The sequence below is a fragment of the Hippocampus bargibanti genome, linkage group LG20, assembly GCF_051943395.1.
Source record: "Hippocampus bargibanti isolate YZ-2025 linkage group LG20, ASM5194339v1, whole genome shotgun sequence".
In the NCBI taxonomy this organism is placed as follows: Eukaryota; Metazoa; Chordata; class Actinopteri; order Syngnathiformes; family Syngnathidae; genus Hippocampus; species Hippocampus bargibanti.
The window spans coordinates 8,337,215-8,358,557 of record NC_142753.1 but is presented as its reverse complement, the minus strand read 5'-3'; the positions used below and the strand labels follow the sequence as shown (position 1 = coordinate 8,358,557).

Sequence of the window (21,343 nt, the reverse complement as noted above, 5' to 3'; positions counted from 1 at the left end):
TCGTGATAAAATAAATAGCATGATAACGCGGAAATGAAACGAAACGCATCCAAAAAACGCGTCTTCCCTTTCAGCGCGGTTATGTAACACTCACCCCATCTCATGCGTTCGTTCCTCTCTTTTTGCCCTTCCTGGATATAAAAACAACACAAGCCGCTTTTCCCTTTCCTGTTTGTTTCTCGCTGCAGTCACTTGACTGATATTTCAGCCTCATTTGCATGCGCTTGTGGTTTATTTCTTACCTTCGTGCGGGTTCGCTGGGGAGGCTGGACAGACGATGCGGTTTTCCCAACGTTTTCCCTCCTCCTCCGACGCGGTGTTGTCGGTCCTCCTCTTCTCTCACCCCCCCCTCCTCCTTCCTGACTCATGAGGTTCCAGGAAAAATAAAACGCGGTGGACTACGATGGGAGGGGGGGGGGGCAGAAAATAATTTGATAAAGGGAGCGTGACAAAGCATTTTTTGCTTGGATGCAAAAATATACTGTTCTGTATGCTGCCATTTTTTTTCTATCTCATTGTTGATCATATAAACCACACGGTTGTACGCACTTCAGATCTGGACCATTTATTTGTGTATGTATTTATTTATTAATGTATTTATTTATGGTTTATTTGTTTCTCTATTTTTTGATATTTCAGAATCAGAATCAGAAAACCTTTATTCGTCCCACAATGGGGACATTTGCAGTCCACAGCAGCAATTTGAAAGAGGGTGGGGTGGTGAAAGGATAGAAAACAAGATATTCTAAGCATAGTAAAATAAAACTGTATACTATAAATGTACAAAACCGTTTCATAAAAACCTGTACATAGTGCAAGTATCAAGAAAGGCATATTGATATATGTAGCTGTATTGCATCAACCCATATTTACAGTACAATTGTCGAGTGTCCAGTTTATTTATGTATTCATTATTTATTAATTATCTATTTATTGTTTATTTAGTTATATATTTTAAATTTATTTAGTTATTTATTTTTCAATGTATTTATTTAGTTGTTTATTATTTGTTGAGTTATATATATCATGTTAAATTTATTTAGCTATTTATTTATTCATTAATTTGTTTTTTTGTGATCTATTTTTGTACATTTATTTATTTAGTTATATCATTTTTTATTTATTTGGCTATTTATATATTCACTTATCTAGTTATTTATTTATTGTTTGTTATAAGATTTCAAATTTATTTATTGATCTATTTTTTTCATCCATTTATTTGTCAATCTATGTATTTACTGTTTATTTACATTTATTTTTGGTTTATTTAGTGATCCAATTTAAATATTATTTATTTATCTTTATGTGTACTTTTTTGTACTATTGTTTATTTGGTTAGCTATTTTTAAATGTATTCATTATTTATTTGTTGCTCATTTAATTATATCATTTTAAATTCATGTATTTATCTATTTTTACATCAATTTATTTATTGATATATTTATTTATAGTTTATTTATATTTATTTATTGTTGTTATCTTATTTACATTTTATTTCTTTATTGTTTATTTGGTTATCTATTTTCAAATGCATTCATTACTTATTGTCTATCTATCTATCTATCTATCTATCTATCTATCTATCTATCTATCTATCTATCTATCTGCTTACCTACTTATTTATCTATCTAGCGAGTTAGCTAGCTATTTATTTATTTATTGAACATGTGAATCAAACCTCTGAAGATGGAGGACACTGATTTGCTGTGGCGACGACCCCTGAAGAGAAAAGCCGAAAGGAAAATATTTATTAATGGATGAATTAGGTGTTCCAACAATCTATGTTCTTACCTTGCAGTTTCTACACCATCATCTCCATGATTGAAGACACGCAAAATGTTCATCCAGTTACAAAACCTACAACAGATGGTTGACGTTTGATCAAGCAAAAACTAAACTATGGTTTGTTTGGGGATCAGACATGACAGATTTTACTCAATAAAATCCACAATATTAAAAAAAAACTGCTATTTTATTTAAAGTGGGCAACCGCACTTATTCATCAGGCATTCCAAAAATTCTTTGCTTCACCATATTGCTTGTCTACTTAAATAGCCACATGATAAGTTATACAATCACATCAAGAGGCCCATCAAGTTCATCAATGTCCCCAGGAAATGCAGAATCGTACAAAATAAGCACAATGCGAGTCTCGAGTTAAGCCATTTTTGGTCTGATGATTCAAAATTATGCAAACACATTAAGGCTTAAATAAGAACAAAATCCCAGTAGGTTATGTTGTATCCATCCTCTTTCTTGTTTTATAAAATTGAAGGATTCATCAAAAGAAAATAAGTACGTCCATCTGGACTGCTTTATAAATGTTTATTTTTTTTACATACAGTAAAGTCTCGTTATATCGATATTCAAAGGAGTCCGAAAAAATATCGATATAACCGGGACTATCGATATATCCGACCCTGTTTGCATGTAATTTTCTCCGTGCGTGCATAGAAATAGTATCGGTATAACCGGGACTATCGATATATCCGATATCGATATAACGAGACTTTACTGTATATTATCGACTAAATTGCACCATTGCATTATTTATGTTTTCCTTCTAATTTCGCCATCAACACGAAGCTTTCAGGCCAAACAAGGTACCCAAAATGCATTGCGTGTCGCTTTCTTGGTCAGGGGCGTTCCTTCAGTGACGTCACATCAGGCATCGTCATCAACAAGAAAACAAAACAAGACTTCCTGAATATTCAGTCCTAAAACGTAAAATATAGCTATATGCCGTGGAATCTTTGTAAAATACGCTCAGTAGAAGTCATCTGAAGTGATTTTACAAATTATGGAGGCGTCGGTTGTCTTTTAATGCTACACACAATGCAACTGTAATCCATTCGATCATTTTCTTGTTACCGATCTTAGATACAAAAACATGAGCTAAAGTATTTTTATTTATTTTTTGTAAATGAGACATGGGGGGGTTGCATAAGTATGTCTGCGGTATCAAGAGGCAACATCAGAGAGACTTAACAAGTGTTCAATGTCTCTCCTCTCCGCTCAAGTCCCCCTTGACGTATCGTCGCTGGCGGCGGAAAAACTCATCCCCTCTTCTTCCACCCGCTCGCTCGCACGACTCTCTCTCTCTCTCACTCACTCACACACACACGCGCACGCGCACGCACGCACACACACACACACACACACACACACACACACACACACACACACACACACACACACACACACACACACACACACACACACACACACACACACACACACACACACACACACACACACACACACACACACACACACCTGTTTCAAGGGTTTTGTGAGGTCTGGATAACTCCAGATAAGGAGTGAGGACCACCGTTGCTAATAATTTTAAGAACTGGTGTTCGATTTGAACACTAAATGTCACCCCATTTCCCACTTCAATTTCTTTAAAAACAAAGAAATAACAAGTAGACTTGAAACTGAAATAACAGCAGGAGTGAGGTTTCTGAATGGGTACATTCAAAGTCCTCACCCCTGTAGTAAATGTGATTAAAATATCATTTTACTTTTTGTGGTATGAACTTTTTCCTCTCATTAACCACACAGACACACATGCACATAAACACACACAGTGAGTAAAAAGTGTGTATATCCAAGTGAAATGAAAATACGCAGCAAAAGTCATTTTGGGTGAATTTTTGAGGACCTATCTGAAACGTTAACAGACGCATATATAGACCCTCTAGAAGCATTTAGAATGAAGAACTAAAAGGTCCTCACTTGTCAAAAATGTCCTCACTACATCTGGTATAAAATGTTAGTGGTCCTCACAAGACTAGTCATACAAACACACACACTGACTCACGCATTTCCATCCCTTCTTGCTTCTCCTTTAACAACATCCACATTCAAATCTACCAGCTCCAGGCATCTCCATCTCCCTCCTCCTCCTCTCTATCGTACACCAGTAGCCTAAGCCCATAAAAAATACATCAAACACAAGCCAAACGCCCCAGGCTTTCGTCACACGCAAAATCATCACTCTTTCCATCTCACTCTTTTTTTTTTAAAGTTACAAAACAGAGAGCGATATCAGCGGAATTGAGGCCTCTAAATGTTCACACTAACGCTTTATAAGAAAAAAGGAGCCAAACTTACCTTGTGGATGATGCCTATTTTTTTTTTTAATGCTCCCGTAGCCGCCCTGCAGCACCGTGCGTGACCCACTTCCCTCCGCGTCGAACTTCACATCTGTTCCAGTAGAGGTCTCGGGCTGTGACAAGCGGCCGAAGGCGGCCAGCACCCGTGGGCCATACTGTCAGATCGCCAGTGCGGAGAAGAGATGAACATAAAAGAAGCGTGAAAAACAGACCTAGAGAAGCAGAAAGAGAGCCAGAACTGTTAGAAAATGAGCCAAATTAGCCTGGATGTGCTAAAAAATGAGATCCTTACATGGCTTGTTTTGAAGTATAGTGAGACCTCAACTTACAAACACCTTATTTTACAAACTTTTCGTCTTACAAACGTCAAATTTCTGAAAATTAAACCTTATAATAAGGACTATTTTCATCATACACACCCACCACGGCTGGCGGAGTGCCATCAACGACCATCAAAAAGGTAAATAAAACTTTATTTTACAGCAGTTTACTTCTTTAATTACAGTCCTCATGTAATGCGCCTCTTTCCAAACAGCAATTCCCTTTGACCTTCGACCTCCAACGCCATTCCATCAAGCCATCACAAATGTAAATAAAGTGACTTTGATACAATGCAGTGTATTTCTTTCATTACAATACAATAGCACCTTTATTATACATAGAATAAGGTATGTTGTGTATAGTTTTAAGGCTTATTTAGTTGAAAAGTATATTTTATGGAAACCCGGGAACGGATTATTCCCATTTTAATGGTTTCCTATGGGAGTGTTTTTTTTTAGATACACACTTTTCACCTTACACTCTGTCTGCGAACCAATTAAGTTCGTAAATTGAGGTCTCACTGTATAATTACACTTTCATCCCACATGAATAAAGTGAATGTTGCATGGCACATAGAAAAGAAAAAAAAACACCCTTGGGTGCTACTGCGTTTGTTTCTTTTCAATTATTCCACCTTATCCTTAAATTCAAAATAGAAAGCGGATCTGTGAAACGATTCAACATAGACAACATTTCCACAAATGTCTTAAAATAGAAATTTTATTTACATTTGAAATACATTATACAATACAACAATTTATACTTAAAAACAGCCTCTTTGTACACAAGAAAAAAAAATCAATCATAAAATTAGTTGACATCAATTTAACACATTGTGAATTTAAAAATCGAATTTGACTCCTGTTTTAAAAATGCATCAGGCTATTTTTGAATTCAGTGGTCCAAAAAGCTGAAAATACTTCGCTGGGGTCCCTTAATGTGCTCGGTAGATGTATTTTGCCTGCAGATCCTCTTGGCTGCCGGGTTGGTTGTTCCCGTGCTGCCTCTCCTCTTTGTAATCTGTTGAATAAAAAAACGCAAGTCCGTCTCTACATTTGTTGAAAAATCTCCAAAATCGATCATATTGATGGGGCTTGCCTGCTTGTCGAAAATGTGGACTTTGGCGCCGCCTCGTGGCGAAATGTAAATTGCTCGAGTTTTTTTCTAGATTCCTATGTCCAATTTTTCCATTTAGATTTCTTTCATACGACACGAATAAAAATGGTGTCGTGTAAAAGTCACGTGACGCTCCCATTTTGTGAATCGCATTGATTGAACGGCAATCCTAAATATAAACCTTTTCACTTTGTTGAATTTCCACGCGACCACATGTACACTGCGGGTGGTTTAGCTTCATTTTTTTTTAATTATTATTTTTTAATCATTCCAAAACTCGTTTCCAACTTTCTTTTGTCTGCACCAAGTTGTGAAACAAACAAAATAAAAGCACATGACACATCCAAGGGATCATACATCAAGATGGTGAAACAAGAAGGATACGTTCCTCATCAAGTGTTTAATTCTGATGAAAGTGGCCACTCCGTTCAATCAAGCCATTAATGACCGTGATGGTCATTAATGGCTAAAGGTAAATAAAATGATTTTAAATAAAGTACAGTTTATTTCTTTAATTATAATACCATAGCACATTTATTATACATGAAATAAGGTATATTTTGCGTATTTTTAAGGCTTAGAAAATTAGAAAGTAGAAAATTATGTTTTATGGGGACCTGAGAACGGATTATTCTCATTTTAATGGTTTCCTATGGGAAATTAATTTTTAGGATACATACTTTTCGCCTTACACACTCTGGGAACCAATTGAGTTTGTAAGCCAAGGTATCACTGTATTCCTGTGTGTGTGTGTTTGTGTCTTCTACAACGGAATTGACCAATCAGGTGCGGCTTTAACCGAAGGGGGTGAGTCGGCTCCTATAATCGGCTCCCTCCTAAGAGCCAGTTCGTTCGCAAACGACACATCACTACCAAGCGTGCTTATTTGTCTACTCACATGATTCTGAGACGCTTCCCGGTTTGAGTCGTCTTTCTCCGGAGACAATGTCTGAAAGAGGAAGGCACGACTGTTCCTGGGTGCCAGTGGATTTCCTTCGGTTATGGATGCCAATTTCTGAAGGACGGCCTTGGGCTGACTTAACAAGGAGCCTCTTTTCACCTTCACAGATACACACACACACAAACACAGAAAAAAAAAATCTGACATTAAACATAAACGATAATATACAGCGCACCTCAAAACGCATATCATGAAATAGTTCTTATAGATTAAGAAAATGATCGGTCTATTGACTCACCTGTGAGGATTGAAGAAAGGGATTGAGGGTTGACGATGACTTTAGAGGCGGAGGCGCTACAGGAAGCTCTAAAAATCACAATGAAAAAATAAAATAACACGTTTTAAAGTCTGAATTTGGATCTTCAAGACATTAGATTCATGTTTAGGATTCTGCAAACATTAGTACACAGGCTACATTATAGGCTATATTGCACGTTTGCTAGTCAATCAAATTTCCCATAGACAAGGGAGAGGGTAATAATAATACATTGTATTTATAAGCGCCTTTCAAAACTCTCAAGGTCACTTTACAGTCAAGGGATATTTTTTTTTTTGTGGGTAAGCAGCGGCAGCCACACGCGCCAGCGTTCACTCAAACCGGAAGTAACTCGAATAAATAGAAAGCTAGCGATCTAATAGATAGCTCATAGATAGCTAATAGATGGCTAATAGCTAGCCAGCTAGAGAGCTAGCTAGTTGTGTTAAGTTCATTCTGTCTCCTTGTTATCTGTGACAAATCAGCTAGATAGCTAATAGATAGATAGCTAGCCAGCTAGATAGCAATTAGCTAGCTGGATATGCTACAATTCCACAGTCTCAAATAAATAAAAAGAACACTGTATTAACTCATTCACTGCCAGGCATGCAAAAAAAGTATCCACTCTCCAGTGCCAGGGTTTTTGTCACTCAAATTCCAGGACCCAGGGAATATTGAGTTTTAGGACTACATAAACATTCAATGCATCTTAAGAAACCTTAGACTCTCTTCTTTCATCAGGAAAAAAAAGAGTTAATTCCTAAGTTATATGGGTCTGGAGTTATCTGATCTATACAAAAGGAAAATGCTGCCCCGTCGTGGAAGGGAAAAACCATCATCAGAGGTCTGGCGAGCGCTTTATCAGCACCCCTCCGTAAGAAAAACCAAAACTGGAACCTGCTTTCCAATTCGGGAATGGCAGTGAATGAGTTAAAAAAAATGGATACAGATGAGTGCCTTTAAGGGGCGTGTCCTAGAAAGTGACAAAAGTGGGTGTGTGGTTGTATTATTATTTTTATTTGTTCTCATTAAGCCCCCCCAAAAAAGAATACCATTATATTTTCATCTATATACTCTGCTTGTGACTTTGTAATTGAGAATACGAGGCTGGGGAGCAAACGGACCTTTCTTCTGCAGAGTCTTGGCAGTCACCTTCTTGGCCAACTTGAGGAACTGACTATCTTCTTCGCCAATCTCGTCGTCATCCTCTTCCAAATCAGTCGCTTTCTTGGCTTTCTGTTGGGACTGAAGAGATAACAAGCATCACTGCATGGAAATATTCTCAGCAGCAGTATTTAATGAACTCATTCACTACCATTCACGAATTTATTCAGGAATTGAAAAATATGACAGCACCATTCCCGAATTTGTTCGAGTTTGGTTTTTCATGCTTGGGTGCTGGTCAGACCTCTGGCAATGTTTTCCCCTTAAATTTCCCTTTTTTTCCCATGTTAATGTTTTGATCCAGCTCCAGCTATATAAAAAAGAAAAATGTCACCCCCTTTTGGAAAAGAAAAAAAAAAAAAAACATTGCAAGAGGCCATAGCCAGCGCTTTATCGGCAACCAAGCATGAAAACACAAAACCCGAACAAATTCGGGAATGCCGATCTATGTCACATTTTTTCAATTACCAAATTCATGAATGGCAGTGAATGAGTTTAAAAATATATATTTCAGAAGTACAATAACCTTGCAGCGCACATACGCTTATAGCTATCTGGCTAGCTAGCTATATAGCTGGCTATTTATTAGCTATATGGCTATCTAGCTAACTGTCTATCTATTAGCTAGCTAGCTTTCTATCTAGTTTGAGTTACTTCCGGGTTGAGTGAAAGCTGGCGCGTGTGGCTGCCGCTGCTCACCCACAGAAAAATCGATCCTGCGACTGTAAAGTGACCTTGAGAGTTTTGAAAGGCGCTTATAAATGAAATGTATTATTATTATGATTCTATTTCAACCAATATGTATGTATTGCATTGTATTTTGGACAGCCGCCTTCACTTCAAGCTCATATAACTCTAGACCCATATAATTGAGGAATTTACTTTTTTCAGATGAAAGAAGAGTCCAATGTTCATTTTTATGCTGCATTGAATGTTTATGTAGTCCTAAAACTCAATGTTATGTGGGTCCTGGAATTTGAGTGACAATGACAAAAACCCTGGCGCTGGAGCGGACACATTTTCTGCACGTCTGACAGTGAATGAGTTCATCGATTAATTCATCGATCAATACATTTTTTTCGCAGCCTACCTGCTCTCTGAGCCACTGTTCCCTCTCCAGTCTCTCCTTCCTCCTCTGGATCTCAATCTGATCCATGTCGTCGTCATCTTCGTGCTCCTCCTCACCCTCCACTCCGGTTCTGTCTGTGTCGAAGGCATCATCTGCAAGGGATTGACGGTCAGCGATATGAAAAAAAAAAATCAGAAAGAAGCCTTGCAAAATCCCATTCGCTCCCTTTCTGTAACAAACCGAGATTTTTCCAACGGAAGCGGCGAGCTCTTCCTGGGCCGTCAGAATGCAAGTCGCCATCCGCCAGGTAGCGTTCCTGGTATAGCCGCAAGCGTCGCTTGTCATCATCCATAATCTGCTTCCTGTCAGGATACGTCAACTTTAACGCAACGATTTCACTGGACGGTTCCATATTTGAATTTGGGTTTTGTATAACGCACGCAGGAGTCAAAACGGAAAAGATTTTACCCACATGTGAATTTTATTAACTTGGCGATGCAGCTCTTCATCGGAAGGAAGCTCCTCCAGGAGCTCCTCTTCCTCATATTCGCTCCCTCCGTCATCATCTTCATCGCCGCTGCCCTCGTCGCTTCCTGACAGTTCAGCTTCCGAGTCGACGTAGTCGGTCAAGCGCCTTGATTGGATTAGCCAGTAGAGAAATTTACATTTCACAGCAAGAAAGTGATTAAAGTAAAAGTAAAGGAAAGTAAGAAGTAGAAAAAACAAAATACAGGAGCTTCTGTAAAGGCAGCCACTCTTGCGGCGCCATCTTGAAGTCAAAATAACAAAATAACAACTAATATGACAACAAAAAGGCAAACTCATTCAATCTTAAGCACTTTTCTGCACCCTTCTTTGTTGTATGAAGCAGTTCTAGGTGAAAGCGGAGAGGATCAAAGTGTCCTTTTCACCAGTGGATCAGGGACGTCATGGTGAAATGTGCACGTGTGCTACCAGATAAAATGTTGAAAGCAAAACACAAAGCTGTAGCATCCATTGACGAAAAATAGATTGTCTCACATCTCCTGTTTGACGTAAATCTGCTTCAATTCCAAGCCGCGACAATTCCACATATGCATCATTGCTATGCGCTGATGCTCTTTTCTCCTCAATATAATAGAATATAATATATATTGAATATATCTCAAAGGAGAAGAAGATGATTGGTTATATGTGCTACATGTTGAAAAAATTCCCACTGTAAGTAAAGTAGCATTTTTTTTCACAAAGCGCTTGATTTCTCTCCACTTACATTTTCTTCTTTTTCTTCGCAAGATCGGGTGCAAACACTCCATTCAGCTCCTCCTCTTCTATCTCATGATTGTCTTCTTCTTCTTCTTCTTCGTCAGGATCCGTTTCCTCATCCTCATCACCATCGTCGTCTTCGTCTTCCTGGAATGACCAATTCAAATTTGGGTGGAATTTCAAGCAATACCAGTGATTCTTTTGCCCCTTTTTTGGGGGGTGTGGGATAAACGTGCCCTTTTTACATACCACGTCTGAAAGAAGCCGAAATTCGCAGGCCTCTTCATCCACGCCCTCTTCCTCTTTCTCATCCTGAAGTGTTTTCATCCTGCCAAGTGAAAAAAAAAACCTGTTACGATTTTAAATTTCCACACATAAGTCTTATAAAATGATCATCTGCCCACTGTAGTAACTGCTGTCTCTGAAAGGGGTTCATAGTCGACATCGATGAAAAGGTTTCTTTAGCCGTCATCTGTACTTCTTTGAAGGTGTCGGACGTTTGATTACTCATCCAAAAAGCTTCGTCAGCGAACTAACATTTTTGCTGGGAGCTCTGGCCCTAGATACAGGTAAAATCCGACGGGTTCCGTTCCGACCAACCGGTCGTAAGTAAAAATATGGTCGTAAGTTGAAATCCATTCACCAGTTTCGCTTCTCATCCGAAAAGCTTCGTCAGCGAACTAAAATTTTTGCTGGCGACTATGGCCCTATATACAGGTCATTTATAACACAGAGACTCTATTAAACATTTTGAATGGATTTCGACTTACAACCATTTTTGACTTGCAACCACTTTGACTTACAACCAGTTAGTCGGAAGGGAACCCGGTCGTTAGTCGGATGGTACCTGTATATAGGGCCAGAGATACCAGCAAAAATTTTAGTTCGCTGGCGAAGCTTTTCGGATGAGAATTGAAATGTCCGACACCTTTAAAGAAGTACAGATGACGGCCGAAGAAACCTTTTCATCGATGGACCACTCCTGTACGACTGAGAGCTTACACAGATGTCGACAAAATAGGGTAAAATAAATATGCTTGTCTGTGACTGTAAAGTGTCCTTATGAGCTTTGAAACGTGCTTGAAATAAAATGTATTATTATTTTATTTTACTTTATTTTATTTTACGGAATCTACATGAACTAATGATTGTACTCAACTGTCAACATTTTCGTATATAATAGTATTCAATAGAAAATGTTCTTTTGAAAACAACAGATTGATATCGTATACTATCCTGTCGTATAAACCTTGCGTCAGCCATTTCGAATGCATTTCGATTTATCACCGTTTGACTTACGACCATTTTATCGGAACGGAACCCGGTCGTAACTCGGATGTTACCTGTATTTGCTATCTATTAGCTATCTGGCTAGCTAGCGATTTAGCTGGCAATTTATTAGTTATATGGCTATCTAGCTAGTTAGCTATCTATTAGCTAGCTAGCTATCTGTATGAGTTACTTCTGGGTTGGGTGAACGCTGGCGCATGTGGCTGCCGCTGCTTACCCGCAAAAAAACTGATCCTGTGACTGTAAAGTGACCTTGACAGTTTTGAAAGGCGCTTAGAAATGAAATGTATTATTATTATTATTGTTATTATACAAAAATAATAATGATAATACCTGTTTTGTGCTGGTGAACTCATGTTGGAATAACCTAAAAGGTAAAACAAAACAGGAAGTGTTAACAAGTGCTTGGATGCTAATAATATAAGTGGAGGAATAGTTTTGATATAAAAATGAAAATACCTGAGCTGGGAAATTTTCCCGAACAAAGTCCACGAAGTTCATCCATGCCGTTTTCAATGTCTTCATTCTCCTTGTTTTCACCACCCAATGACTTTTCTCCGGCCTGCGTAGTTGGAAAAACGCCCGAGCATAACCCGAGAAGTTCTTCCGTTTGAGTTTCACCGACGGCGGGCTGCTCTTCAACGCTAGGCGCCGTCCCGAAAACACCCGAGCACATTCCTAATAGTTCCCCCATGTTGGCATCCATTGCGTTTTCATCCAGGTTGTCCAAAACTAATTTTCTCTTGTGGGAGTGGACGTCGCCGGGACGCGGACCCACGTTCAGGAAGCCATCTGCATCCAGTAACTGGGAATGGGGATCGTCCTCCAGAGAGAAGCCACCTTGAGAATCTCCGACGCCCAGACCGCCGGGTCTGGAGGCTTCACCGTGGCGCTCAGAGTCCATCGGGGAAGGAGGGGCGTACAAATCTTGGGAGTCTTCAACTGGGAGGCACAGTGAAGGCTCGGAGTGTTTTCCGGAGCTCTGTCAGAAAGTCAGCAGATGGTGAAAAAACATCTCACGTCACAAGCAGGGTAGAAACCAAAAATTGTGATCTTAGAATTGGACGTGAAACATTTTCAAACAGCTTTTTTTTTTTAAATCCCTGGCAAAATATCGCATATGCCGCCTCACCTTGGAAGCTGAGCTGAGGATGCTCGGCCTGAAGAAGCACGGAGACGGCGAACGAAACAGCGAGCTGGAGTTGGAGTTGCAAGGCGCCCTCGCTGTACGTTGATGATTGATCGGTTGATAGGAAGTGATCATGGATCCGGCAAGTTCGAAACTGCTGTTGTGGCTCATGTCTTTCATTAGGGACAGCGAGTCTTCCTCTTCTGGAGACAACGGCATCATTAGTTTCAAGGTTAAAAAAATGTTTCAAATTAAAAAAAAAATGGAATGTAATAAATTTGAAAATCAAATTCAGCTTACCCAATTTACTCGCACTGTATTGTCCTGCTCCAAATCTCCTTACACCATCACTTAAAGGGAAAATAAAATTTGAATGTGACCAGTAGAGATGGAAAAAAATAATAAAATACATAAATAAAATTATAAAGTCATTATCATAGATCATAAATCATTAGTATTATATTTATTATTATTATTATTATTGTTATTATTATATTGTTATTTATTATTTGTATTCATATATATCATATTAGTATCACATTTATTATTATTATTATGTACAGTACATAATATATAATTACATAATAGAGTAAAGTAAAAAATAATAAAAAGTAAAAAAATAATATATATATATATATATATATATATATATATATATATATATATATATATATATATATATATATAATCATTAGTACTATATTTATTATTGTTTTATATCTATATATATATATATACAATATATATACACATACATAAAATGTATTAAATTTATATTATATTTAGTATTATTAAATTGTTATTCTGTTATATATATCATTATTTATTAGTAGTATTACATTTATTATTATTATACAGTATATATAATAACAAAATAACAAAAATAATAATAAATAATAAGTAAAAAAAAAATTTACACACACACAACACACACACACACACACACACACACACACACACACACACACACACAAATACAGTTAAAGTCTCGTTATATCAATATTCTCGGGAGTCGGAAAAAATATCGATATAACCGGACTATCGATATATCCGATCCTGCGGCATGTAAATTTTCTCCTTGCGTTCATCGAAATAGTATCGTAATAAGCAGTACTATCGATATAACGAGACTTTACTGTATCTATATATAAACAATATAATGTTTATCTTTTATTCAGATTACATTTTGTGTTATTAGATTGTTATTTTATTATTATTATTATTATTATTATTATTATTATTATTATTATATATGGAAAGAGTAACAATAACAATAAAATAACAATAAGTATATAAAATATAACACTAATACTCATAAATACTACTACTATTCCTACTACTAATATTAATAATAATACCAACAATAATAATCATCATCATAATAATCCAAATAGTAATAACAACATTAATATTCGCAACTTACCCAGTACGAGAGCAGGAGTTGCCGGGGAACAGTATGAGAGTTCCATCGGTGTTCATCACGTCCTCCGGTGTTACTGACGGGCAATTTAGTGCCAAAGGGGAAAGACTTCGGGTACTCTGCACGGCGCTGCCATCGTCATCGCCTCCCAACAATTCATCTAAACCCTGCGATGCATAAAACCAGAAGTGTGGTCAATTTGCAGAAGGAAAAAAAAACATAATAATAATAATAATAATAATAATAAGGTAAAAAAAAACAAAAAAAAAAAACGCCCACCTCTTCGTCCTCATCTGTCATTTCGGCCTCCTCCTCTTCGTCCCCGCAATCTTCATTATCAAGGCGATTCAACTCGGCTTTACGCACCCGCTCCTCCTGCCTCCGCTGCGCCATGGCGAGCTGCAGTCGCTGTTTCAGGGTCAACAATTTCTCTCCTGTGAAAAAGAAGCCACTATTTGTCAAAAGAACAACGTGTCATTTTGACCATGTCCACATTCGGGTTTCTCTAGCTAGATCATCATCATCTCTAGCTAGATAGCTAGCTAGGTATCTATTAGCTAGCTAGCTTTCTATCTATTTGAGTTACTTCTGGATTGAGTGAAAGCTGGCGCGTGTGGCTGCCACTGCTCACCCACAGAAATAACGATCATGCGAGTGTAAGGTGACCTTGAGAGTTTTGAAAGGGGCTTATAAATGAAATGTATTATTATTATAATTATTATTATTGTTATTGTTATTATTATAAACTGCATGTACACAAAAACAGCAAACTATTGTTTGTGGTGATTCATTTTTCCCTTCACTGGTCCTCTGCAGAGACAAGAGTAGACATCTGCTTCATGTCACAAAGAGGGTACAGAAAGTGCTGAAGAATGAATGACTCTGTGTCTTTGTATTGTCATATTATTTATTTAGTTGTTGTTGTTTTTTTTTTAACTTGATGTTACTTCCGGGTTGAGTGAATACTGGTGCCTGTGGCTGCCGCTGCTCACCCTCAGAAAAATTATCTTGTGACTGTAAAGGTGTCCTTGAGAGTTTTGAAAGGTGCTTACAAATGAAATGTATTATTATTATTATTATTATTATTATTATTATTATTATTATTATTATAAACTGCATGTACACAAAAACAGCAAACTATTGTTTGTGGTGATTCATTTTTCCCTTCACTGGTCCTCTGCAGAGACAAGAGTAGACATCTGCTTCATGTCACAAAGAGGGTACAGAAAGTGCTGAAGAATGAATGACTCTGTGTCTTTGTGTTGTCATATTATTTATTTAGTTGTTGTTGTTGTTTTTTTTAACTTGATGTTACTTCCGGGTTGAGTGAACACTGGTGCCTGTGGCTGCCGCTGCTCACCCTCAGAAAAATTATCTTGTGACTGTAAAGGTGTCCTTGAGAGTATTGAAAGGTGCTTACAAATGAAATGTATTATTATTATTATTATTATAAACTGCATGTACACAAAAACAGCAAACTATTGTTTGTGGTGATTCCTTTTTCCTTCACTGGGCCACTGCAGAGACAAGAGTAGACATCTGCTTCATGTCACAAAGAGGGTACAGAAAGTGCTGAAGAATGAATGACTTTGTCTTTGTGTTGTCATATTACAGATATTTGTTATTTAGTTGTTTTTTTTACTTTATGTTACTTCTGGGTTGAGTGAACGCTAGTGCCTGTGGCTGCCGCTGCTCACCCTCAGAAAAATTATCTTGTGACTGTAAAGTGTCCTTGAGAGTTTTGAAAGGTGCTTATATATGAACTGTATTATTATTATTACCGGGTTTGCTTGGCGCAGGTTCCTCTTGACCGTCTTTAACGGTGACGTTGACCGACTCGGTGCATAACTCCTCCTTGCCAGCCGCCGTGCTGTTTTTACGGATGATGTTGAGCTGTAACGTATGTTCTCCCTTCGGCCTGACCGGAGCGTGGACGTGACGAAGGTAGCGCTTCTTTAGCGCCTCGACACCTGATTGAACAAATATCGATGCGAAATTTGAGTTATCAAAGCTTGCTAACTGTGACATGTTTCGTTTCAAAAAGCATGACCGACCTGGGTTGTGCGGCGCCGGATCCAGGAGGATAAAATCTCCGACATTAGCGCATAATTTAGCAACAGGAGGCGGGTCCAATCCGAGCTCTTTTAGTCGAGCTAATTTGTCCATTTTTGGCAATCGGACAAAAGGCTCTGCGTTGACGGGGTCAGTAAAAAATGGCGGCTGAAAGTCAACTCCAACTGCTGGTTCGGGTTCTCCTTTCGGGATGTTCGACGGCGCTTCGGTTTGTTCCCCTTCTTCGGATATGTGTTTGATTGACGCGTCGGCTGAAAGAGACTCCGAGAGATAAAGCATGGGAGTGAATTCCCGGTCGGCTTTGAAGAGCTCATCGCGGGTTTGGATCGGGTTCTCCTGTTGAGGCGACGACGACGCGGCCGGCTCGGGTAACGGTTTGAGTTGAGGGGAAGTGTCATCGGGAGCGGAAGGAAGGGAGTTTTGATCTGTGGGCGCCTGTTGGGCTTCGGGGTTGGTGGGAGGTGGCGGTGATGTTGGTTTCTCCAACATGACTTGGGAATACTGTCGAGATCTAAAAAATAAATAAATACAGACTATCAAAAAAAAACGTTCATGAGTTAACGGCATAACAAGTTTGCATTTACTTCAACAATGCCATGGCAGGTCCTTCCGGCCTGGCTCTCTTCTTAAAAAACTGGTTGATGGTCTTTGGCTCTGGCATGTGGTACGGCAAGCCAAGCTGTGACTCTACATCAGACAAAGAGAATCAAAAATTGAAGCATCGGGGTAATTGATGACAAATACCGCAGAGCCCCTTGTATCTGAAAAGGGGGTCAAATTCTAAAAAAAATGGGGCCTGATTTAATTACATTGCCTAAGTATACATGGACAAAACGGATTGAAATAAACCAAAATACATTCATTGGAGCATATTTCTAAATTGCAAAAAAAAACATTATTTGACTAAAATGTATTTTTCTAATATACAGTAAAGTCTCGTTATATCGATATTCTCGAGAGTTGGAAAAAATATCGATATAACCGGACTATCGATATATCCGATCCTGCGGCATGTGAATTTTCTCCTTGCGTTCATAGAAATGGTATCATAATAAGCAGTACTATCGATATAACCGATATCGATATAACCAGACTTTACTGTATATACAATTTTAATTCAAGTCAAATCATGTATTCATACATAAAATAAACATTAATACATAAAATAAACAGACGTTTTCAATTTCCTTTAGTGACTACACAATCAATCCCGTTTTACAGACGCTCCACAAGATACGAACAAGATACGTTCCGAAAGGTCGTCCGTAAGGTGAATTTGCTTCAGTGCTATATTTTGTATCGAATGTATGTTTAAGGCCTGTGTAAGTAGCTTGTAATGGTTTGTACTGAAAAATCAACATTTAGTAAAATAGATATGTCCATGTACAACTGGAGAGAATACTACATATGTTATTACAAAAACGTTCTTATGTACCGTTATTCGCAACTTGAATGTTCGCAAGTTGGGGAGTGTTTGTACATTGACACCACATCGTGCAATGCTATCATTTTCAGACAGGGATTTGGCTATTTCCCCCCATAGAAGTACAGATGCTCCCCAACTTACGAACAAGATCCGTGCCAAACGGTCGTTCATAAGGTGAATTTGTTCGTAAGTTGCTTCAGTGCTGTATTTTGTATGCAATGTATGTTTAAGGCTTATATAAGTATGTTTAATGTTTATATAAGTATGTTTAAGGCTTGTATAAGTAACTTGTATTGGTTTGTATGGAAAAATAAACATTTCGTAAAATATATACTGTATAAAAATACGTACATGTACAACTGTAGAAAATACTACATATGTTACTACAAAAACCTTCGTATGTACCGTTGTTCGCAACTCGAATGTTCATAAGTAGGGGAGTATCTGTACTTTGACACCACATAGTACAATACTATCCTTTTCAGACAGGAGTCTGGCCATTTCTCCCCCCATAGAAGTACAGATGCTCCTCAACTTACGAACAAGATACGTTTCAAACGGTCGTAAGGTGAATTTGTGTGTGTGTGTGTGTGTGTGTGTGTGTGTGTGTGTGTGTGTGTGTGTGTGTGTGTGTGTGTGTGTGTGTGTGTGTGTGTGTGTGTGTGTGTGTGTGTGTAAACTGACCTCGGACAAGCCTCTGAGACTCACTGTGGAGCTGCTTCATTGCCTCTTTACTTGCACGTGCGGCTTTTCTCTCCTAATGGGCAGCAAAAGAAATCCCACTCTGAAATTTGTCTTGATTACATTTAGGATTTCAGAGTGATTCGCACGACTTACTACACGCTGGGGCTTTTGCATTTCATCTTTATCGCTAACCTCTTCTTCATCCGGGACAGATTCCTGGATTTATATTTGGAAAAAAAATAACCACGTGAAGGCCAAAATATGAATCGATTGAAATCTTGACCAAAATGTTCAATTCAACATACCCTTTGCTTTTTCATCTTTTGTTTGAAAGCTGCTCGAATGGAATCAAGTGACTCTTCCTCCTCGAGTTCGTCATCTATGCCGGCGTCAAAGAGATCCGTGTCAGCCAACAGGCAGCCGCTGTCATTCGGGGCACTGGGGGGAGGCGTACCCTGCACGAAAAGAAGGTGGTCATTATCAATGTGATGCAACCCGAGATGAGAAGAGCATTAGTGCAGAGCGCCGGATGTGGGGTCGCGGCTTGGAATTGAAGCGGATTTACGTGGGACGGTAGATGTGAGACAAATCTCTTTTCGTCAATGGATGCTACAGCTTGGTGTTCGCTTTCTTAGCGCTTTCTTAACGTAGCCTGTGGCAGACGTACACATTCCAACTTATTAGCGCTTAGCAATGATGCATATGTGGAATTGTCGCGGCTTGGAATTGAAGCGGATTTACATCAAACAGGAGATGTGACACAATCTGTTTTTCGTCAATGGATGCTAAAGCTTCGTGTTTGCTTTCAACATTTTATCTGGTAGCAGACGTGCACATTCCACCATAACGTCCCTGATCCATTGGTGAAAATGAGGCTTTGATTCTCTCCTCTTTCATCTAGAATTGCATCATACAACAGAGGGTGCAGAAAGTGCAGATGATTTTGTGATGTGTCACATTATTTGTTATTTAATTTTTGATTTCAAGATGGCGCCGCAAGAGTGGCTGCCTTTACAGCAGCTCCTGTATTTTGTTTTTGCTGATGTAAAATGTAAACTTCTCCACTGTGAAACAAATAAAGGCTCATCTAATGTAATCTAACATCCAAAGAAATATTTCCTCTCTGTACAGATTGTTAGGGAAGTTCTTTCTTCTTTTTTTTTAAGTGGGATTGCGCAAAATGTTGCTTTTAGGAAACCGAAAGAGTTAAAGAGAGAACTCACTTCTTCCAAATCAGGGAATCTCTCTTTCGTCTTCAATTTTTCAACCATTTTAGTATGCTTCTCCTTTTTGTCTCTTCGCCTTTGGCTCCTCTCCCTTTTTTTGGGATCTTTACTTGTTTTGGCATCCTTCTTCATCTTCTGCCTATGCTCATCCAGTTTTTGCTCGGGCTCGCTGTCTTTGTCATCCACAGGAGGAGAAGAGATTCTTCTCCTGCTCTTTTCAACCTTTTGTTTCTTATCTATTTCTGTCTCCTCTTCACACGTAGGAGACATGAATGCATCTGCCCTAGTAGCCTCCTCCTCCTCCTCCTCACTGTCGCTGTCTCTGATGGCATTATGACGAGGCTTCCGGCGAACTTGAATGTCTTCTTCCTCATCAGAGTCTGTAAATACAACAGGGACAAACAATGCTCACTCATCATTCATGATGAAAGCCTTACAGATCAATGGCCAATAAAGCCAATCTACATAACAGTCTTTTTTGAGACGTTCAGGGTCTTCAATCACAGAATCATTTGACTCATTTACGGCTCGTTAAACCTCTATTGTGCAACTTCACCTGGATGCTCTTCTCTGTTTTTTGTTCTCTCTGGCACAATTTCCTCTGGTGGAGAGCCCATTCCACTATCTGAATCGCTGTCGGTTACCAAGGGGGACACGGACGGAAGACCTTCAGCCTGAGTAGAAATCAATGAAAAAGAAAATAGTATTCACATGTTGCACACTCTTCAAATACACAATGTTAAGTATTGCTTGGTGTCGAACTCATTTTTTTAACATAATGAAGGGAGCAGAATGGAGGTCCAACGTACACCATAAAGCACAATTTAGCGAGTTAAGAAGGATTCTCTCAGCTACAGCTTTAAGATTATTTGAGGACATGAGTGGCGCCTTGTAGCAAGCCAAACAATGAGCACATAGGTTCGCTGGCGATGGCCTCGTATCATGAAGTTGAAAGCTTCAAGTTGAAAACTTATTTTACGCGTCCATTTTGTTTTTGGGTTGGGGAATATTAGTCACATTAGAATTAAATCGCCGTTGCTATCGTTATGTCTCCAACCAACGATACCTCTTTGTTCAACTTAATGTTTATCTTGGGCAATATTTAATATGGCTAACTAAATGAATAGATACATTTATTCAACTAAATTCAATATAAATCCTGCACTATGTAACATTGTTCAACCAAGACGACGAAGGGAGAGGCCGATGCCATCTACAAGTAGCTAGCTGCGAAAAAAATCGCCTAACTCGCTAACTAGCTGAAGCTAACAATAGCAAAGAAATGTTGATCGCACAAAGGGAATGATTACATTTTAGCTTGTGACACACGAGGGGAACATGTTTTCTGGTGAAACGTATATTCTCACCTGTTGTTGAGAAAGGACCAGGCTCATCTCGTTGCACGCTTACTAAGAGACGCTTGTCACAAAGAAACCAACGGCGAGAAATCAAAAGTCTCGTCTGATCGTGGCAGCGTCAAAAAGCATCCAAAAAAGTTCATGCCTGAAGGACGGCGGATGATTCAAACATTTGTGTTCAAGGAAAACGCCTTTAGCTCGGTTACCAATCGTCCTCCCGCCTGTTCTCGCAACACAATTTTTTATCTTTCGCGCGCCGTGACAGCTGGACCAAAGTTTTCCTCAGAGAGGTGTCAATCGGTGTCGTTTTGATTTTCAATTGGTTGTTAGGACACATATGTCCCGCCTACAACCGGATTCGTGCGTGATTTTGTCTCGAGACATTTTCGGTAGTTGGAATCAAGGCGTTTGGAAAGTCATTATTCATCTGGTACGAGCAGCAAGAATTACATCGTGTAATAGACCGGGTACGGTCACACATCGGTTT

At 38.7% G+C, this 21,343-nt stretch overlaps 2 protein-coding genes across 4 annotated transcripts in view; both read right to left on the bottom strand.

The window, feature by feature from the left end:
- Positions 1-398, bottom strand: part of c19h1orf216 (chromosome 19 C1orf216 homolog) — a 3,347-nt gene extending 2,949 nt beyond the window's left edge. Inside the window, exon 1 of one of the 2 annotated variants that reach the window (XM_089023441.1) lies at positions 243-398. Coding sequence is in view for 1 of the 2 variants with exons in the window: in XM_089023440.1 (XP_088879566.1) it covers positions 95-99 (5 nt within the window). In the remaining variant the exon portion in view is untranslated. The other variant, XM_089023440.1, reaches the window with a different exon arrangement.
- A 4,764-nt stretch (positions 399-5,162) lies between these two features.
- clspn (claspin) lies at positions 5,163-21,090 on the bottom strand. Of its 2 annotated transcripts, none has more exons than XM_089023234.1 (24): positions 20,866-21,090; positions 20,055-20,172; positions 19,496-19,878; positions 18,578-18,727; positions 18,426-18,488; positions 18,273-18,345; positions 16,747-16,849; positions 16,144-16,673; positions 15,871-16,059; positions 14,369-14,523; positions 14,093-14,256; positions 12,970-13,019; positions 12,673-12,872; positions 12,000-12,522; positions 11,874-11,907; positions 10,500-10,578; positions 10,258-10,397; positions 9,478-9,639; positions 9,246-9,367; positions 9,027-9,157; positions 7,897-8,017; positions 6,755-6,822; positions 6,454-6,615; positions 5,163-5,459 (listed from the first exon to the last, which is right to left on the bottom strand). In XM_089023234.1, the coding sequence occupies exons 1-24, from the start codon at positions 20,890-20,892 to the stop codon at positions 5,334-5,336; spliced, it is 3,873 nt and encodes a 1,290-aa protein (XP_088879360.1). In that variant the 5' UTR covers positions 20,893-21,090; the 3' UTR covers positions 5,163-5,333. The 2 variants fall into 2 exon arrangements, with proteins under 2 accessions (XP_088879360.1, XP_088879361.1); XM_089023235.1 differs by having other exon boundaries at positions 12,673-12,869.
- Between the last annotated feature and the right edge of the window lie 253 nt (positions 21,091-21,343).

Coding starts and splice junctions, on each gene's coding strand:
- clspn (XM_089023234.1), bottom strand. CDS start 20,892: ATGAGCCTGGTCCTTTCTCAACAACAG. Junction 16,850..18,272: donor GTCTCAGAGGCTTGTCCGAG/GTCAGTTTACAC, acceptor TGTCTGATGTAG/AGTCACAGCTTGGCTTGCCG. Junction 16,674..16,746: donor CCTGCCATGGCATTGTTGAA/GTAAATGCAAAC, acceptor TTTATTTTTTAG/ATCTCGACAGTATTCCCAAG.